Here is a 22,283-nt window from a genome sequence, read left to right as displayed (position 1 = left end):
GGTGACATCTTCTGATGATTTGATGACTTTGCTAAGTTTTGTATCGTCCGCAAAGATGGATACATTGCTGAGTAACCCTATCCCAATATCGTTAATAAAAATGTTAAACAAAATGGGCCCCAAAACCAAACCCTGGGGCACTCCACTTAGTACCGGTATCATATCTGATACAGCACCATTCACAACCACTCTTTGTTCTCTATTACATAGCCAATTCCCTACCCATCTGCAGATATTTTCACCCAATCCTAGGTTCTCCATTTTATTAATCAATCTCTTGTGTGGGACAGTATCAAATGCTTTAGCGAAATCTAGGAAAATCACATCCACAGCATTTCCATTATCGAGGTTTTTGCTAACCTCTTCATAGAACCCTAGTAGATTAGTTTGGCATGAACGATTTTTCACGAACCCATGTTGGTTAGCACTGATTAGATGGTGATGATCTAAATATTTCTGGATACCATCCCTTAAAAATCCTTCAAATAGTTTACCCACAATTGATGTTAAACTAACGGGTCTGTAATTAGTGGGATCTTTCTTTTTTCCTTTTTTGAATATTGGCACTACCTCTGCTATTCTCCAATCTTTTGGTACTATACCTGACGATAGTTACTTGCTAAAGATATAATGTAGGGGGGTAGCTAGTTCATCCCTTAATTCCATTAATACCCTCGGATGAATCCCATCTGGCCCTGGTGATTTATTTGTTTTGAGTTTGCTTAGCCTCAGTATTATTTCCTTCGGGGTGAAATCCGCAATGAGATCTGGCTTATGTGTCCCATTTGTGGTAAATGTTCGTTCCACAGTCTGCTCTCCCTTAGTAAATACTGATGAGAAGAACTCATTTAACAGTTTTGCTTTTCCCTTGTCCTCAGGAACACTTTTTCCACTAGTATCAGTTAGTGGGCCTATGTTTTCCTTAATTAAACGTTTACTATTTATGTATTTAAAAAACTTCTTTGGGTTGGTTTTGCTTTCAGTGGCTATGCACTCTTCATTTAATATTTTAGCTGCTTTGATTACCCCTTTACAAGTTTTGTTTGATTCTTTGTATTTTGCGAACGCCTCCTCATTCAAGTTATTTTTATAGAATTTAAAGGCTCTGGTTTTATTGTTGATAGCTGACCTTACTTCTTTGTCCAACCATGGTGGCTTTTTTTTTTGTTGAATTTACCTTTAGTTACTTTAGGAATGTATTCAATAATTAGTGAATCAAGCACCTTTTTTAGAGTATCCCACATTTCCTCTGCATTTTTTCACTCCATAACCGTTTCCCACCCAATTCCTGTTAGGGCTTCCCTGAATAATTCAAAGTTTGCTTTTCTAAAGTTTAGTATTTTTGCAGATCCTTTTTGATGTAATTTACTGAAGTTGATTTCCAGTGAAACCATATTGTGATCACTGTTCCCTAATAGCAACATCCCATGTGAAATGGAACTCCTATCTTAGTAAATTTCCCCCAGGGTGTCCAGAATGTAACATAGGGCCTTATTTACTGAAGCATTTCACTGACATCTACTGTTATGCCTGTTTTGTATTTCGAGCTGTAAAGACAATGGTGAAGCACTTTGAGTCCTATTGGGAGATAAGTGCTATATAAATATTATTATTATTATTATTATTATTATTATTATTATTATTATTATTATTTGTTGTTATTATTATTATTATAATTATTATTATTATTCTAGTTCACTCTTTCTGACAAAATCCTTCTTAGATGGACAAAACCATGTGCACTGCAGGGGGGCAGATGTAACTTGTGCAGATAGAATTAGATTTGGGTGAGTTATTTTGTTTCTGTGCAGGGAAAATACTGGCTGCTTTATTTCTACACTGCAATATAGATCTCACTTTGCAGTAAAACCCCACCCACTTCTAATTCTATCTGCGCAAGTAACATCTACCCCACCTGCAGTGCACATGCTTTTGTCCATCTAAGAAGGATTTTGTCAGAAAGAGTGAACTAGAATAATAGCTGGTGAGATTGAAAAAAATACACTAGTCCAGGCATGTCCAAACTATGGCCCTCCAGCTAATGTGAAACTGCAAGTCCCATCATGCCTTGCAACAGTTTTGCTATTAGGGAATGCTATTGCAAGGCATGCTGGGATGTGTCGTTTCACAACAGCCGGAGGGCCATAGTTTGGACATGCCTGCACTAGTCCATCAGGTTCAAATTATATCTGATCTCCTGTGGTGTTAATGACCCAGGTGAGGTTACTGTCTGTTCATTATAAATCAGAGTCCCCATGTATGCATTTATTTCATACTTAACCAGCACCAAACACCTTAAGTACACATGTGGCCTTTTAATTTTTCCGGCTTTTTGACACTTATATAAAAAATAAATTCTTAACTTGTTTTTTTTATTAACTGTTCAATAAAATATACAAAACAATTTTCATTATTATATATCTCTAAAATTATAAATTTTTCACAGAAGTGGTTAAAAAAAAATCAATCAATATTTTTATTTCTATGAATAAACAGTGTTAGAAAGCAATCAAATTACTAGAAAATAAATGTTTCTTTGTAAAAAAAAACCTCAGCATAAATGTATAAGTAAAGTCAATTTTTAAATGAAGCAAACATCAGACTGATAACAGCCTACTAGTGTTTTCGTTTCTGTCCTGAAGGCTCCTATCTCACGCCACTTTGGTAAGTTTAATATCTCCTGTGACTCTAAGGCTTGTCACTGTTCTGAGCTGCGAAACGCGATGTGTGAAGTCACAGAGTTGCTGTCCGTCCAAGAGAACCCGCATCTGCTCGTGTTCACATACAATTTCCATCTGTAAGAAAATAAAAAAACCTCTTGTGTATCATACAGCAGAAATATTTAAAAAGAATGAATACCACAAGGAATTCTATGCAAGCTGCTTTCTATGAGAACATTACACTACAAACTCCAGTAAACTGAAAGTAGTCGTCACTGGCACTTGTCCACATTAGATATAACACACCTCCCTACTGTACTTCCTGAGAACATGAAGCCTTGGTGAATTGTAAAATATTGTATAACAAATTTGATACATATAATAAAACTGAAGTATAGTTTAAAAACCAATCTGCAGGGCAATGCTGTAAGGCTATGTACACATTAGAACAGGGGTTCTCAAACTCGGTTCTCAGGATCCCACACAGTTCATGTTTTTCAGGTCACCCGGGAGGTTTGCAGGTGCATTCATTACTTATTGACACATTTTAAAAGTTCCACAGGTGGGGCTAATTACTTCACTTGTGATTCTGTGAGGAGACCTGCCGAACATGCACTGTGTGGGGTCCTGAGGACCGAGGTTGAGAACCTGTGCATTAGCATGATGGAATATGGTAAGATATTGTATGCAATTTCCCTTGCCATAATGTTACAGTGCAGCACACAGCTCCTATCACTAAGGAGGAGTCGGCACTTTGCTGTTTGCTCGCAGACCCCTAGTGATGCTACTGTCCCAGAGGTTGGCATATCACATCCAGTCCTATGCGAATCCTTAAACTTACTTCATGCAATGCCTTGAACCTCTGGAATTTATGCTGAAAGTCTGCAATTCAATTGCATCTCCATTATTGAATTTAAATCCATTGTGGGTACAGAGTAAAACAGACAATGTCAATAGATCAACATCAAAAGGTCAACATAAGCAAAATGTTGACATGGAAAAGGGTGATACATGAAAACATTGCAGTGGCGTAACTATAGCTCCGCAGACCGGGTGGTGGCTTGGAGGCGCTAGGTAAGTTTGGGCGTCGCGGGGTCTGTGGAATCTATTGCTGCTAATGGGGCCGCCGCTGCCAAATCTGTTGCTGCCGGCTTGCTGGGTTCAGTGGAGCTTCCTGTCTGCAGTCCCGTGCAAATGCCCCTCACAAAATGGCCGCGCCCTCACAGCAGACTTATTAAGGATGCTAGAGGAGGAGGCAGCCTCCTCTTGCATCCTAAATAACTGTCTGCTGTAAGGTGGCGGCCATTTTACAAGTGATATTTTAAATGTAAGAGGAGAAGCACCGGGACCGCAGACAGGAGGATCTGCTGGTCCTGGCGGGCCAGCAGTGGCAGATGCATTGGTGAGGGGGTAAGAGGAGGGGGGGCACAATGTGACGAACAGCTGCCACTTCTAGTCTTATGATTCTATTGTAGGGGAGGATGGAACGGTACAGACTGAACCCTGTAATCAGGACATAGGTGAGTGCTTAAATGTGTGTTTGTGAAATGGCTATGGCTAAGCAAGCAGCTGGCTGTGTCAGCTGGCTCACTCTGGTTTCTATACTAGAAAGTACTACAGAGAATGAGACATTACATCTGTACAGAGTAATTGATAGGTTGAAGATTATCTCTGGAAGGAGAAACCATGAACCCCTCTCACGGTTCGCATTTGCACAGCATATTAGGACAAGGGAACAATTGGGTCAAGGCTATACAATGCTTATTTAGGCCTGAATCAGAAAATGCGTCCCGATGGTTAGTGCTCTCAGGGATGCAGAACAAATTTGGATGCAGAGTGATTTCATTGGGTGTTCTGGGGAGGTAAAGGGACGTGGGCTTGTCGCCATACCTTCCGACATGACCCTCTCCAGGAGGGACACAATGCTCTGCTCCTGCACTTTCCTCCTAATGTATAATTGCCATCATCTGTTTGGAACAGGTTAATTAATAAGAAAGGTGCTTCAACAAAGGTGATGGCAATCATTAATTGGTACTGCTTTCCTAGCACGGTGCCCGTCTCATTGATTGTATGCTTTAAGTTTAAGGTACTTAAGGCATACAATCAACGCGATGGACCCGATTTTTTAATCTCATGGATCTTATGCATCCATAAGATGCATGAGTTCCATGAGATCCATGAGATGCATGAGATAAAAAAAATCGTGAGCCCCCAATAACCATTGTTAACGCCACCAGCACTATCAACGCCAACCCGAAGCGTGGCGAGCGGCGGCGGTACGCGTCCTCCGACCTTTTCATACCCCCACTATCCACGTCGGCGAGAAGCTGATTTTATATAGTGTGGGGAGCGCAGCGAGCCACAGAGCCTGAAGCGTGGCGAGGGGACGCGGACTACTTTACATGTATTCCGCATCCCCTCGCGGGGCTCGCTACGCTCGCCACGCTTCGGCCTCGGTGGCTCGCTGCGCTCGCCACACTATATAAAATCAACTCCACGCCGACGTGGATAGTGGGGGTATGAAAAGGTCGGAGGACGCGTACCGCCGCCCACATAAGATGCATGAGATGCTTGTGATATCTGCCCCACACATACAATCTAGATCGTGGGCGCCGTGCTAGGAAAGCAGTACCCATTAATTAAGAAGAATATAGAGCATTGTGTCCCTCCTGGAGAGGGTCATGTTGGGAGGTATGTGTCGCTGAGAGTGTCAGTGTCTACAGACATGGCAGTGCTGAATCCCGTAGGTCATGTTCAGACTGATAGTACACACTGAAGCCAAATGGGGTAAAAATTAAATTCCTCGGGGTAATGGACTGCCGAGACACAGCCGGGCATGTGTGTATAACACGCTTCCCTGCGTGATCCCTCAGGCCTCACCTCCAAGTCCGCCAGTTTCTTCAGTAGAGTCGACTAGTTGCTGCACCATCTCGGCAGTCTGTATTGCCGCTGCGGCGCTGAGTATATTGCCTGGTTATAGGCTCCTGTCAGGGTATACCCATCTCTAGTCTAAGGAAATCATTGTGCAGACTGTCACAGTAGATAAGGCACACTTTTTCTTCAAACTAATTGGTTTTGACAGGTCCACGCCCCTTTTATACAGTTTGTCCACGCCCCATTTATACAGTTTGATATCAAACTTGATAGATCGTATCACGTTTGATATCAAAGTGGTATAAATAATATTAACCCCCGTATTAAAATATAATTGGTTTGATACTGTAACTTCATACACTGATATTGGTTATGTGAAATAACACATATATAAAGTACGCTTAATGTTATCTTAATCAGCTGGTAGAATTTCTAAACATAATGCTAAAAAAGTTGTTAGAAAAATATGGTATACAACAGATATATAATTCGTAGAACTGTAGATCTTGTTTTATATCAAATTTGATTTGTGTAGGATGTCGCGCAACGCCGATCATCAAAACAGCCGGCTGAAAGCCAGTTATTATAACGTATTAAAGCCGGGGAGTTTTTGCGGCTTTGATAAATATTATAAAGCTTTGAAAAATAAATTTAAAAGATCCGATGTGAGAAAATGGTTACAAGAGCAAGACGCGTACACATTGCACAAACCGGCTAGAAAAAACTATAAAAGGAATATGATATGCGTATCGGATATAAATCAACAGTGGCAATGTGATTTGGTATAGCTCATAGATCTTTCACAGTGAATAATACAGGCAGATCATTACCAACTATAATAACACTTACCTTAGAACGAGCCAAAAGCGCTACAACGATGTGTCTGACCAACCGGGTATCAAAAATAAATAAAATAAAAATAAAAAGTTATATTCCACACGATAACTTCCACAGCATCTAAGGACCTTCTTGCTTTTAAAATAAATGAAATATCCGCGTACATAACAAAGAGGTCTGGGTATACATATGTTATGTATTTAAAGATACAGGAGCTAAAAAGTTATATTCCACACGATAACTTCCACAGCATCTAAGGACCTTCTTGCTTTTAAAATAAATGAAATATCCGCGTACATAACAAAGAGGTCTGGGTATACATATGTTATGCATTTAAAGATACAGAGCCATTCAGTCTGGGCCTGACATGTTGTAGGCATTTAAATTTAAAGACACACAGCGTGAGAAGTATAGTGTTACTTTTAGAAAGACATCAGATATGACGGATGATTGTAATTTTCAAAAGTAATTTTAAACACCGGATTCCATAGTCTTTGAAGACGTTGACATTTACGTATGACGCAATTAGCGTAGACAGCACAGCAGGGCTGGTAACAATTATATTCATTAGAAAGCACATACCTCTGAAAAAAACATTTTCACACGGCTAACCGTTTAATTAGTTTAGACAGTACAAAGAAAGGCCATGAAATCTTTGCAACAGAGCATGAGTGGCATCTAGTGGTCATGTATTGCAGTTGCAAGCAAGTTCCAGACGGAGCTAGAGACTACAGAATTAACTTATATATATACTGTATTATATTTAACTGAACATTATCAATGCTGATAAATAAAGGCTTTATATAAAGTATATATATATATATATATATATATATATATATATATATATATATATATATATATAGCTATATACAGTATATATATATATATATATATACAGTATATATAAATATATATATATGTAATGTGATGGTATCATTATATTATGTGATGAATAAAATATGGATAAAATGCTATATTATTTAAATCAGATATATATATATATATATATATATCTCTCAATCAAATTACACAGGGGTGGTGGATAAGGTATATATTTTAAATTAAAAAGCATACACATGTATATATAGGTCTTATGTAGGCTGTTGATGTTGAAACATATCTGTCATTTATTTAATAATAAGGATAAGTATTTTATACATCACATTTTTGGTTTTATTTTATCAAGCAATATATCCTGAAAACAGCTGTGTTTCGGGTAATATGCTATATATTTGTTATGCCAGTCTTTAACTTTGGAACACAACTCATGAATATTCAAATGAAACAAATGCAACACAGATGTGCTAACTGACTGATGTGTATATATATGTCATCCATGAGGAACCAGTCCACACATTTTGAAGGCAGAGAACTTGAAAACTTTTGTCCACACACTGTTCAGAGAATACTTGAAGATTTTGTTCCCAGAGGGTAAGTCTAATTTAATTTTCTAAATAAATATATATATATATATATAGTTGCTGCTGCATGCATTGTATTGTAATGTATTAGGAGTACATGCTGGCATACTGGATGCTTGTGGTTAATCATTTATTTAGGAAGTGGTTAGTGTATTGTGGTCTGTACATTATACATATTGCTTTTAAAAATACTTTAAACAATCTTAAAATATAGTTTGCTGCTGCATGCATTGTATTGTAATGTATTAGGAGTACATGCTGGCATACTGGATGCTTGTGGTTAATCATTTATTTAGGAAGTGGTTAGTGTATTGTGGTCTGTACATTATACATATTGCTTTTAAAAATACTTTAAACAATCTTAAAATATAGTTTGCTGCTGCATGCATTGTATTGTAATGTATCGGGAGTACATGCTGGCATACTGGATGCTTGTGGTTAATCATTTATTTAGGAAGTGGTTAGTGTATTGTGGTCTGTACATTATACATATTGCTTTTAAAAATACTTTAAACAATCTTAAAATATAGTTTGCTGCGGCATGCATTGTATTGTAATGTATTGGGAGTACATGCTGGCATACTGGATGCTTGTGGTTAATCATTTATTTAGGAAGTGGTTAGTGTATTGTGGTCTGTACATTATACATATTGCTTTTAAAAATACTTTAAACAATCTTAAAATATAGTTTGCTGCGGCATGCATTGTATTGTAATGTATTGGGAGAACATGCTGGCATACTGGCTGCTTGTAGTTAAACATTTATTTAGGAAAGAAAAATATTGAGCCTATGGTACTTTAACTGCCCATTTGCATGTGCAGTGATTAGTGTATCGTGGTCTGTACATTATACATATTGCTTTTAAAAATACAGTATATTGTGTTATTACAATTTACAGGTCGTTAATGTTAGTCATCGCAGATTACGGTATTACGGCTTTGATATTTATAAAAAGCTTCATTTTAATATTGTATCATTGTATTATACATAATGATTTTAAATTTTATGCGATTTTGTGCACGCAAATTCTTTTATGATTGCTGAATGATGTATGTTGTTATCAACAGTGACATCTAGTGGTTGTTGCAGAAATTGACTTTGAACTTAAGCTATCAACAAAACACCAACATGCAGGTGTGTATATGATATTTACAATAGTTTAACAATATCTTATTGTATTGTTATTTCAACTTATTATTATTTATTACAGAGAAAGGAATACAAAACCATTAATGCAAATAAAATAAGTCTCAGAGATTTTCAAGATTTACCCAGCTTCCAACAGCAGTCAAATGAGCAGACAAATACATGTAAGTTTACAGACCAAAGACACATTGTTGTTGCTAGGGGCATGATTTGTTAAGGCACAGGGGCTATTGACAGGTTTTATAAATGTTACGTTGTTGGTGTTAATTATTATTACAAGGCTCAGTTGTGTTAGTCACAGGATCTGTTAAGACAAGCGCCCTATTGGTATAAATGTTACACGTGTTGATTGTATTTTTCGTTCTACAAAATTGTTGTGTTAATTTTTATTTTATTTTTTATGTATATATTATTTTTTATTAAATTGTTAATCCCATAAATCAGTTTCAGATGTCACAAATGACGCATCTGAAGTTGGATCATATGGTTCGGATTTCACAGTCGGTCCGGATCTGACGACATTCGAAAACCCATACGCAGCATACTCTGATTTGTCCGAATCGCAAAAATGTAGGTGATCATAAGCCGTCAAAAAAAAATGTGATGTATGTTAAAAAAAATGTGATATATTATTATTTCCAAAAATATGTCTCTCTCTCTCTCTCTCTCTCTCTCTCTCTCACGCTATCTCGCGCGAACTCTCACGTTCTCACTCATATATATATATATATATATATATATATATATATATATATATATATATCCTGTTATATTCATTTTTATACCGCCTGTGATATTAATGTGTTATTTGTTCTCTGTTAGTATCGCCGATTATGTCGAAATCTGATGCAGAACACATAATGGATGATCTCTGGAATTTACCATCGGCAAAACACTATAAACAGCTATACCAGACCCCGGCTATACAAGGTGAATTTTGACGATTGGCTAGCGGTGTTTTTATAATGTGTTTTTGTGTTAAATGTTGCATATCGTCGCAAAATCATGAATAGTGTCCACAGGAGTTGTTGTTATCATGACTTAAATGACGGTTTTTTTTTTTTTTTTTTTTCTCAAGTCGGCGAATGTGTCGTTAATTGATAATATATGTATTACAGATGACATAGCTAGCCGGTATGAACCTACGGTACCTAGGGCCGATACGTGTGAAGCGGGACCATCCGGATACAGAGAACCGACATCGGATGTTGGATCAAACGCCAAACAACCCAACAGCGCATTGGCTAAAGGAGCAAAAAGAGCCCAGATCAGCGATCAAGCTTTCTGGTCATTGTTTAAAGGAACCATGCCGGCGCAAACCTTTGACAAATACCCGTGTATGTTTATTTATTTGGTTTCTTATATAGCACAACATTTACCACTGTTCTTTACAAATGGAAACCACAGGTATTAAACAGACTGTGTAGATGAAAACCGACATGGATGGGTTGGGTGTTTTGGGAGGCGGGTCTGAAGGTGTTATAAAGCGGTTGTCTTAGTGTCCGCGAATGTGTAACTAAAACGTTGTTATTTTTTATTTACAGCGGATCCGCGACGATTCGCAAAAATGATAGCCGCGGCCGGGGTTGCTCAACCACTCAATGCTGAAATGGATGGGGGTGAATCAGCTAAAACGGTGATCGACCCACAACTTCAAGAAGATGTATCAAGGGCCGAGATCATGGCCACCGAGCGCGACGATTTCAAGCCAAGCAAGCGGAGAATTACAAAAAGTCGAGCCGGTCAAGAAAACAAGGCCGATTTATCAGACCTTAAAAGAAGATTGAAATATTCGGAAGGTAGGCCCGTGAGAAAAAGAATTGCATTACAAACCGTGCCAACCGTGAGTAATGTGGATTACCCGCACGCATTTACAACACCTGCAACACCTACTGAATCCGACATTGACATTGCCTGTAATACAAAGACTGTGAAGACTCGTAAAACTTTACGACTGTCAAGAGAGAGATACACGCCGCTGACGGATGATGATGTCATCGTAATTTCAGACACGCAGGAACATCATACTGCAGAAACGCAAAGCGTGGTCAGTAACACGCCTGCAGCTACATTATCCGCTAATGATGAGGACTTAAATGGGCAAACATTTTTTATCACCCCTAGTGAAGAGTCAGTCTCAGATACACCACAGAATGATGATGAGGCTGTAACATCTGTAGCCGGAATCCCTGATAAAGTAATGGGTGATGATTACACAAAACTACCCAGTGTTTTTACCACGGTCGGCGAGGCAACCGCATCGGGCGGTGCGGATGCCCCGCCGACCGTGGTATCGACAGACATAGTTGATGGGGTTCAGAATGTGGAACAATTAGGACAAGATGCGGAAATACAACACTACGCGGTCATGGGGAGGATGCGTGAGCATATAGGGTACATGCGTAGAAATGTCAATACCATGTTGAACCGTATAAAAGATGAGCTTTATGGTTCAAAAAAGAAGCCAGAGATCATTAAAGAACTTGTAGAAATGTACATGAATGTAACATCAAATCATATATCAGAGACCGTGAGGACTAGGGATTTTATTAAAGCGAACATGTATCATTTTGCCGAGATAATTGAAACGGATCCGTGACTAGGCATGGTGGGTTATGGGTTGAAACGTAATTTACATGTGTGTAAAAAAGCCCCAAGAATTAAAGCAAATGTACCGTGCAAAATCTCACACTTATTTCGCCGTTCGAAAATAAAACAGGCTTTAAAATGCATATACAGGCTGAGAAAGCGTAAACAACACAGGGGGCGATGCACAACCCCAACCCCAGGTGCACAGGCTGACAAATCACCGGACCAACCATTACCGGGTGGCGCACCCCCATCTATGTCATTATGCATGGGCGTTGCGGGGTGTTCAACATTGTCAGGTGACGCAGCGTCACCCGGTAATGGTTGGTCCGGTGATTTGTCAGCCTGTGCACCTGGGGTTGGGGTTGTGCATCGCCCCCTGTGTTGTTTACGCTTTCTCAGCCTGTATATGCATTTTAAAGCCTGTTTTATTTTCGAACGGCGAAATAAGTGTGAGATTTTGCACGGTACATTTGCTTTAATTCTTGGGGCTTTTTTACACACATGTAAATTACGTTTCAACCCATAACCCACCATGCCTAGTCACGGATCCGTTTCAATTATCTCGGCAAAATGATACATGTTCGCTTTAATAAAATCCCTAGTCCTCACGGTCTCTGATATATGATTTGATGTTACATTCATGTACATTTCTACAAGTTCTTTAATGATCTCTGGCTTCTTTTTTGAACCATAAAGCTCATCTTTTATACGGTTCAACATGGTATTGACATTTCTACGCATGTACCCTATATGCTCACGCATCCTCCCCATGACCGCGTAGTATTGTATTTCCGCATCTTGTCCTAATTGTTCCACATTCTGAACCCCATCAACTATGTCTGTCGATACCACGGTCGGCGGGGCATCCGCACCGCCCGATGCGGTTGCCTCGCCGACCGTGGTAAAAACACTGGGTAGTTTTGTGTAATCATCACCCATTACTTTATCAGGGATTCCGGCTACAGATGTTACAGCCTCATCATCATTCTGTGGTGTATCTGAGACTGACTCTTCACTAGGGGTGATAAAAAATGTTTGCCCATTTAAGTCCTCATCATTAGCGGATAATGTAGCTGCAGGCGTGTTACTGACCACGCTTTGCGTTTCTGCAGTATGATGTTCCTGCGTGTCTGAAATTACGATGACATCATCATCCGTCAGCGGCGTGTATCTCTCTCTTGACAGTCGTAAAGTTTTACGAGTCTTCACAGTCTTTGTATTACAGGCAATGTCAATGTCGGATTCAGTAGGTGTTGCAGGTGTTGTAAATGCGTGCGGGTAATCCACATTACTCACGGTTGGCACGGTTTGTAATGCAATTCTTTTTCTCACGGGCCTACCTTCCGAATATTTCAATCTTCTTTTAAGGTCTGATAAATCGGCCTTGTTTTCTTGACCGGCTCGACTTTTTGTAATTCTCCGCTTGCTTGGCTTGAAATCGTCGCGCTCGGTGGCCATGATCTCGGCCCTTGATACATCTTCTTGAAGTTGTGGGTCGATCACCGTTTTAGCTGATTCACCCCCATCCATTTCAGAATTGAGTGGTTGAGCAACCCCGGCCGCGGCTATCATTTTTGCGAATCGTCGCGGATCCGCTGTAAATAAAAAATAACAACGTTTTAGTTACACATTCGCGGACACTAAGACAACCGCTTTATAACACCTTCAGACCCGCCTCCCAAAACACCCAACCCATCCATGTCGGTTTTCATCTACACAGTCTGTTTAATACCTGTGGTTTCCATTTGTAAAGAACAGTGGTAAATGTTGTGCTATATAAGAAACCAAATAAATAAACATACACGGGTATTTGTCAAAGGTTTGCGCCGGCATGGTTCCTTTAAACAATGACCAGAAAGCTTGATCGCTGATCTGGGCTCTTTTTGCTCCTTTAGCCAATGCGCTGTTGGGTTGTTTGGCGTTTGATCCAACATCCGATGTCGGTTCTCTGTATCCGGATGGTCCCGCTTCACACGTATCGGCCCTAGGTACCGTAGGTTCATACCGGCTAGCTATGTCATCTGTAATACATATATTATCAATTAACGACACATTCGCCGACTTGAGAAAAAAAAAAAAAAACCGTCATTTAAGTCATGATAACAACAACTCCTGTGGACACTATTCATGATTTTGCGACGATATGCAACATTTAACACAAAAACACATTATAAAAACACCGCTAGCCAATCGTCAAAATTCACCTTGTATAGCCGGGGTCTGGTATAGCTGTTTATAGTGTTTTGCCGATGGTAAATTCCAGAGATCATCCATTATGTGTTCTGCATCAGATTTCGACATAATCGGCGATACTAACAGAGAACAAATAACACATTAATATCACAGGCGGTATAAAAATGAATATAACAGGATATATATATATATATATATATATATATATATATATGAGTGAGAACGTGAGAGTTCGCGCGAGATAGCGTGAGAGAGAGAGAGAGAGAGAGAGAGAGAGAGAGAGAGAGAGAGACATATTTTTGGAAATAATAATATATCACATTTTTTTTAACATACATCACATTTTTTTTTGACGGCTTATGATCACCTACATTTTTGCGATTCGGACAAATCAGAGTATGCTGCGTATGGGTTTTCGAATGTCGTCAGATCCGGACCGACTGTGAAATCCGAACCATATGATCCAACTTCAGATGCGTCATTTGTGACATCTGAAACTGATTTATGGGATTAACAATTTAATAAAAAATAATATATACATAAAAAATAAAATAAAAATTAACACAACAATTTTGTAGAACAAAAATACAATCAACACGTGTAACATTTATACCAATAGGGCGCTTGTCTTAACAGATCCTGTGACTAACACAACTGAGCCTTGTAATAATAATTAACACCAACAACGTAACATTTATAAAACCTGTCAATAGCCCCTGTGCCTTAACAAATCATGCCCCTAGCAACAACAATGTGTCTTTGGTCTGTAAACTTACATGTATTTGTCTGCTCATTTGACTGCTGTTGGAAGCTGGGTAAATCTTGAAAATCTCTGAGACTTATTTTATTTGCATTAATGGTTTTGTATTCCTTTCTCTGTAATAAATAATAATAAGTTGAAATAACAATACAATAAGATATTGTTAAACTATTGTAAATATCATATACACACCTGCATGTTGGTGTTTTGTTGATAGCTTAAGTTCAAAGTCAATTTCTGCAACAACCACTAGATGTCACTGTTGATAACAACATACATCATTCAGCAATCATAAAAGAATTTGCGTGCACAAAATCGCATAAAATTTAAAATCATTATGTATAATACAATGATACAATATTAAAATGAAGCTATTTATAAATATCAAAGCCGTAATACCGTAATCTGCGATGACTAACATTAACGACCTGTAAATTGTAATAACACAATATACTGTATTTTTAAAAGCAATATGTATAATGTACAGACCACGATACACTAATCACTGCACATGCAAATGGACAGTTAAAGTACCATAGGCTCAATATTTTTCTTTCCTAAATAAATGTTTAACTACAAGCAGCCAGTATGCCAGCATGTTCTCCCAATACATTACAATACAATGCATGCCGCAGCAAACTATATTTTAAGATTGTTTAAAGTATTTTTAAAAGCAATATGTATAATGTACAGACCACAATACACTAACCACTTCCTAAATAAATGATTAACCACAAGCATCCAGTATGCCAGCATGTACTCCCAATACATTACAATACAATGCATGCCGCAGCAAACTATATTTTAAGATTGTTTAAAGTATTTTTAAAAGCAATATGTATAATGTACAGACCACAATACACTAACCACTTCCTAAATAAATGATTAACCACAAGCATCCAGTATGCCAGCATGTACTCCCGATACATTACAATACAATGCATGCAGCAGCAAACTATATTTTAAGATTGTTTAAAGTATTTTTAAAAGCAATATGTATAATGTACAGACCACAATACACTAACCACTTCCTAAATAAATGATTAACCACAAGCATCCAGTATGCCAGCATGTACTCCTAATACATTACAATACAATGCATGCAGCAGCAAACTATATTTTAAGATTGTTTAAAGTATTTTTAAAAGCAATATGTATAATGTACAGACCACAATACACTAACCACTTCCTAAATAAATGATTAACCACAAGCATCCAGTATGCCAGCATGTACTCCTAATACATTACAATACAATGCATGCAGCAGCAACTATATATATATATATATATTTATTTAGAAAATTAAATTAGACTTACCCTCTGGGAACAAAATCTTCAAGTATTCTCTGAACAGTGTGTGGACAAAAGTTTTCAAGTTCTCTGCCTTCAAAATGTGTGGACTGGTTCCTCATGGATGACATATATATACACATCAGTCAGTTAGCACATCTGTGTTGCATTTGTTTCATTTGAATATTCATGAGTTGTGTTCCAAAGTTAAAGACTGGCATAACAAATATATAGCATATTACCCGAAACACAGCTGTTTTCAGGATATATTGCTTGATAAAATAAAACCAAAAATGTGATGTATAAAATACTTATCCTTATTATTAAATAAATGACAGATATGTTTCAACATCAACAGCCTACATAAGACCTATATATACATGTGTATGCTTTTTAATTTAAAATATATACCTTATCCACCACCCCTGTGTAATTTGATTGAGATATATATATATATATATATATATATCTGATTTAAATAATATAGCATTTTATCCATATTTTATTCATCACATAATATAATGATACCATCACATTACACATATATATATTTATATATAATATATATATATATATATATATATATATATATACTGTATATAGCTATATATATATATATATATATATATACTTTATATAAAGCCTTTATTTATCAGCATTGATAATGTTCAGTTAAATATAATACAGTATATATATAAGTTAATTCTGTAGTCTCTAGCTCCGTCTGGAACTTGCTTGCAACTGCAATACATGACCACTAGATGCCACTCATGCTCTGTTGCAAAGATTTCATGGCCTTTCTTTGTACTGTCTAAACTAATTAAACGGTTAGCCGTGTGAAAATGTTTTTTTCAGAGGTATGTGCTTTCTAATGAATATAATTGTTACCAGCCCTGCTGTGCTGTCTACGCTAATTGCGTCATACGTAAATGTCAACGTCTTCAAAGACTATGGAATCCGGTGTTTAAAATTACTTTTGAAAATTACAATCATCCGTCATATCTGATGTCTTTCTAAAAGTAACACTATACTTCTCACGCTGTGTGTCTTTAAATTTAAATGCCTACAACATGTCAGGCCCAGACTGAATGGCTCTGTATCTTTAAATGCATAACATATGTATACCCAGACCTCTTTGTTATGTACGCGGATATTTCATTTATTTTAAAAGCAAGAAGGTCCTTAGATGCTGTGGAAGTTATCGTGTGGAATATAACTTTTTAGCTCCTGTATCTTTAAATACATAACATATGTATACCCAGACCTCTTTGTTATGTACGCGGATATTTCATTTATTTTAAAAGCAAGAAGGTCCTTAGATGCTGTGGAAGTTATCGTGTGGAATATAACTTTTTATTTTTATTTTATTTATTTTTGATACCCGGTTGGTCAGACACATCGTTGTAGCGCTTTTGGCTCGTTCTAAGGTAAGTGTTATTATAGTTGGTAATGATCTGCCTGTATTATTCACTGTGAAAGATCTATGAGCTATACCAAATCACATTGCCACTGTTGATTTATATCCGATACGCATATCATATTCCTTTTATAGTTTTTTCTAGCCGGTTTGTGCAATGTGTACGCGTCTTGCTCTTGTAACCATTTTCTCACATCGGATCTTTTAAATTTATTTTTCAAAGCTTTATAATATTTATCAAAGCCGCAAAAACTCCCCGGCTTTAATACGTTATAATAACTGGCTTTCAGCCGGCTGTTTTGATGATCGGCGTTGCGCGACATCCTACACAAATCAAATTTGATATAAAACAAGATCTACAGTTCTACGAATTATATATCTGTTGTATACCATATTTTTCTAACAACTTTTTTAGCATTATGTTTAGAAATTCTACCAGCTGATTAAGATAACATTAAGCGTACTTTATATATGTGTTATTTCACATAACCAATATCAGTGTATGAAGTTACAGTATCAAACCAATTATATTTTAATACGGGGGTTAATATTATTTATACCACTTTGATATCAAACGTGATACGATCTATCAAGTTTGATATCAAACTGTATAAATGGGGCGTGGACAAACTGTATAAAAGGGGCGTGGACCTGTCAAAACCAATTAGTTTGAAGAAAAAGTGTGCCTTATCTACTTGTCACTATATCATCTTGTAATACTGACACTAATAGTTGCCTGGACGTCACATTATCAATGACTATACCACAGCCTGGCAGCCATTGATGATGATAATTACCATGGATGACTGTGTATGTTACAGTGTATATTACAATTATTCGATTTCCTTTCTTATAAATCAAGGGGTAACGCCAGCGTATCTAAATATATTTTTGGGTAAAAATGTTCCCTGACCCCTGGTTTACTTAGTAACCACCCTTAAGTCCTCCAACCTCACTCCTTTCACCTGATATTTAGGTCTCAAACATTTTCCATTAACTTTTTTCAGTTATATTCCACATACATATTTGGAATACTGACAAAGAAACTAGTTTCTAAAGCAATTATACTTCATTATATGCTAGAATATCATTAAGTACTAGGGGCCAGATGCACTAAGCTTCAAAAGTGATAAAATGGACAGTGATAAACAACCAACCAATCAACTCCTGGCTGCTACTGTACATGTTACAGGCTGGGTTTGCAAAATGTCAGTCAGGAACTGATTGGCTGGCTGTGTATCACTCTCCATTTTATCACTTTTGAAGTTTAGTGCATCTGGCCCTAGGTGAGAAGCGTGGCATTAAGCAGTAATTAATACACTCACATACTCATGGTATCATAAAATAAGTGTGTTCCAGATGGAAAACCGGTATACGTTACAATATTACATTGCGCCGGCCACTATTCAATGTTTTGGGGGAACCCTCGCTGTCAGTTGACGGTGAGGATTCCCCCAAACAGTGAGGTTCGCGGGTAATGCAGGGAGCCCGCTGCATTTAGCCGTAAGCTTCGCTGTTTTGGCGGCCGCACACGCCATTTCCACATCACTGTAAAAACCCAGCGAGTTGGAAACAGCGTATGCAGGAGGGTCAGTTAAATACTGACCGTGAGAGCTGTCATAGCTCGCAAAAAGCATTGAATATACCCCATAATGTAGCACAATGTTGAACAGGTGTGGTACATAATGGCCCTTATTCAGATTTGATCGCAGTACAAATTTGTTCTCAAAATGGGCAAAACCATGTGCACTGCAGGTCGACATCCTGACCATTTGAACATTCAGAATGTTGACATTGGCCCTTATTCAGATCTGAGCTCAAATTTGTTCTCAAAATGGGCAAAACCACGTGCACTGCAGGTGGGGCAGATGTAACATATATAGAGAGAGTTAGGTTTGTGTGAGTTATTTTGGTTCTGTGCAGGGTAAATACTGGCTGCAATATTTTTACACTGCAATTTAGATTTCAGTTTCAACACACCCCACCCAAATTTAATTCTCTATGCACATGTTACATCTGCCCCACCTGCAGTGCATATGGTTTTGCCCATTTTGAGAACAAATTTGTACTGAGCTCAGATCTGAATAAGGGCCAATGTCAACATTCTGAATCTTCAAATGGTCAGGATGTCGACAGCATGCAGCATGTCAACATAGTGGGGTATTCAGGGGCAGATGTATGACCGGGCATTATGGGGGAGAAGGGTTACCAGCGCACGTTATGCGCACTGATACGGCTTCTCCCCTATGTATGAAGGAGCTATGCGCCCCTGTCCATATTGGCGCTGCTATCTAAATGATAGCAGGACGAATGTATGAACGTCAGCATCGCTGACCGTTCCGCCCGATGCTGGTTTTGGCTTCGCCAGCAGCAGGCTGGCAAAGCCCTATCTCAACAGCAGGGACATCGATTGTCCCTGCTGTTGGCTCTGGGCTGTGCTGGGGATCTTGCGTGAGTAGCGAGATCCCACGCATGCCCAGTCCAGGCGGCCGGGGGGAAGGAGACGGCGCATCAGTGTAAACTGATGCGCTATCTCCAGGAGGGGACATCGCCGGAAAGGGGAGTTAGCACTCCCCCACTTCGGCATACAAGATGTTAATACATCTTGACGGTCTACCCTCCTGCTTCGCCTCGCTAATGAGGCGAAGCAGGAAGTATTATAGCGGCACTTATCGCGCCGCTATAAAACATCTGCCCCTCAGTCTTGATTGCGACTGTCGTAATGTTTCCGACAGTCGGAATATTGGCTCACATTGAAAACCTCCCATAATGTTTTCAGTTGATTTTATCTCTAATGTTAAAATGTACTGTTGACATTCCCAACAAAATGTCTGCATACCTTTAGGCCAATGGTTCCTAAACTGTGTGCCGTGGACCTATTGTGTGTCGACATTTAAGCCCTGTCGATCTTTTGACTGTCGATCATTAGTGGTCGACCATATGACTGTCTATGATGAGTCTTTTTACACCAGTCCGGATACCAGTATATAGGACTCTGCACCCAAACAACATATAGATACAGGGCCGGACTGGCCATCTGGCACTTCTGGCAAATGCCAGAGGGGCCGATGGCCAGGTGGGCCGATTTCTTCTTGCAAGGTGGAGGCTCGGCCTCCCAGTCGGCGCACAGAGTGAGCCGCTGGACTCGTGGCGGGTGCGGCAGCTCTTTCTGTGCCCCACTGAAGACAGGAGAGAGGGGGGCATCACATGCCACTATACCTCTCTCTCCTGCAAGCAGGAGAGGCAGCGTGCGACAGCGTGGTGCATGTGTGCGCGTGCGTGCCCAGCGTGTGCACGTGCGTGACAAAGGACGCATGCGTGCACAGATGCCAGGGCCGTTCCATTGGCCCAGTCCGTCGCTGTATAGATACAATTTAGAACATGACTTTACCTTAAAGTCGTCTCCAGCTGTGAAAGGGAAGAACTGGATATTATTTTCCTCTGCACCCCATGTTCCTGCAAACTTAGCGTTTCGGACTATGGATTTATCTTGAAAGTTGACTATCAGCAAAAAAGCAACATCCTCATCTGTATCATTAGGACTGCACAGGAAACTGATGGTAAAGCTGAATGGAAAAATTCATCAAATTATTTTATAATCATTAATCCACCTAATTATCTGACATGACTGAGTGCTGCCTATATTGTATGAATTTCAAAGATGATTGTAAGTTAAAGATATAGGGGTATATATTTAATTAGAGTCGGATCCATTCCGACATGTATTTGTCTGAATGGATCCGACAATCCCTATTCAATGATCAGCCAAATCCGACAGTTGGATTTGTCCGTTCCCGGTGTCCCGTCCTGCTGCTGCTGTCATTAGCTCCCTATGAGATCACATGGAGCTTCTGAAGGGAGCCGCACTCAGGCGTGTAGCTGCCTGCCGACCGGGGACCACTATTATGAGAGAGGAGCCTGGACGGGGGAGCGTCCGTCAGAGAGGAGAGTGTGTTCCCTCATCCGTGGCTCCGGCTGCCACCACCGGTAAGCACTCTCCCTCCATCACCCCGCTCCCCTGTCTGATCTCAATGCAACTTTTTTTTAAAGTCGGATTGAGATTGTCGGATTGGTCTGCATTTCAGACAAAAGCACGTGGATCCGCGGCTATTCTGCCGATCCACGTGTTTTCCGACAAGACGGGAATTCACGACTTGTTGGAATTAAACAGCACTTATTGAATAGGTCGGAAACCCTTCTATCCTAAATCAGTCAGAAACTGCCGTCTTTCCGACAAAACTGCAGTTTCGACTCTAATTGACTATACCCCATAAGGTTCTCATTTAGACCTGATCACAAAGCACATTTTTTCCCAAATGGACAAAACCATGCTGCACTGCAGGTGGGGTAAATGTAACAGGTGCATAGAGAGCTAGTTTTGGGTTGAGTGTTTTCAAACTGAAATCTAAATTGTAGTGTAAAAATAAAGCAGTCAGTATTTACCCTGTACAGAAACAATATACCCCACCCAAATCTAACTCTCTGTGCACATGTTACATTTGCCCCACCTGCAGTGCACATGGGAAGATATTCAGAGCTGATCCCTGTGTAAAAATTTGCACGCTGATTAATTTTCAAATGATTGCGCATGCGTATGGATCGCAGTACGCATGCGAGAAGCCAAACAGCAACAAAAGACTACAAAGTATCTAATCGAAATACCCTTTTGATTTGACTGACAGGAAGTCAGCGTTTGCGAGTGGTAACCGGCCATTTTCTGAATGTGTCAGAAAAATACGCAGGAAGGGGTGTGGCATCAGCTCCAACCGCGATCTGACTGTCTCTGCCGCAGAGTTGTGGAAGGGTCAGAGTTACTCACACTTGCACAGACTGGGAAAATTGATGGTGACTGAGTTGCGAATGGATTTGCAGCTGGCAGCAGATCAGTGATCCATTCACAAGTCATTATCAAAATTACACTGGGCAGGTTTTCACTCTGTCTGGGTGGCAACTATCTGATCGCAGGGATTCAGTACCAAATCCCGGTGGTCGGAATCCCGGCGGTTGAAATACCGCCACCGCTACCTAAACCTAACCTCCAGTGGCGTAACTATGCCTCCGCAGCCCCCGCCGTGGTGGGGAGGCGCAG

The 22,283-nt window shown here is 39.3% G+C and overlaps 3 protein-coding genes across 5 annotated transcripts in view; 1 reads left to right on the top strand and 2 right to left on the bottom strand.

Annotated features, from left to right (window-relative positions):
- Nucleotides 1–2,470: 2,470 nt before the first annotated feature.
- The window catches only part of LOC146049622 (galectin-related protein B-like), a 35,908-nt gene continuing 16,095 nt past the window's right edge, over nt 2,471–22,283 (bottom strand). For all 3 annotated transcript variants that reach the window (XM_083166182.1, XM_083166181.1, XM_083166180.1), the window contains exons 3-4: nt 20,586–20,760; nt 2,471–2,795 (exon numbers count right to left, since the gene is read on the bottom strand). In XM_083166182.1, the coding sequence (XP_083022308.1) occupies nt 2,652–2,795; nt 20,586–20,760 (319 nt within the window). In that variant the 3' untranslated portion in view covers nt 2,471–2,651. The remainder of the gene's footprint in view (nt 2,796–20,585; nt 20,761–22,283) is intronic.
- Nucleotides 8,810–13,083, top strand: LOC146050258 (uncharacterized). Its single transcript, XM_083167186.1, has 7 exons — nt 8,810–8,930; nt 9,007–9,106; nt 9,387–9,512; nt 9,765–9,872; nt 10,061–10,279; nt 10,487–11,323; nt 13,070–13,083. Exons 1-7 carry the CDS (start codon nt 8,925–8,927, stop codon nt 13,081–13,083), a joined length of 1,410 nt encoding a protein of 469 aa, XP_083023312.1. The 5' UTR covers nt 8,810–8,924.
- On the bottom strand, nt 13,260–14,898 carry LOC146050257 (uncharacterized). The gene is made up of 5 exons (XM_083167185.1): nt 14,680–14,898; nt 14,504–14,603; nt 14,099–14,224; nt 13,739–13,846; nt 13,260–13,555 (listed from the first exon to the last, which is right to left on the bottom strand). Exons 1-5 carry the CDS (start codon nt 14,683–14,685, stop codon nt 13,260–13,262), a joined length of 636 nt encoding a protein of 211 aa, XP_083023311.1. The 5' UTR covers nt 14,686–14,898.

Source organism: Crinia signifera, chromosome 12 (genome assembly GCF_055691185.1).
Source record: "Crinia signifera chromosome 12, ASM5569118v1, whole genome shotgun sequence".
NCBI classification, from domain to species: domain Eukaryota; kingdom Metazoa; phylum Chordata; class Amphibia; order Anura; family Myobatrachidae; genus Crinia; species Crinia signifera.
The sequence above is the reverse complement of the archived record's forward strand: the minus strand, read 5'-3'. Positions and strand labels throughout refer to the sequence as shown.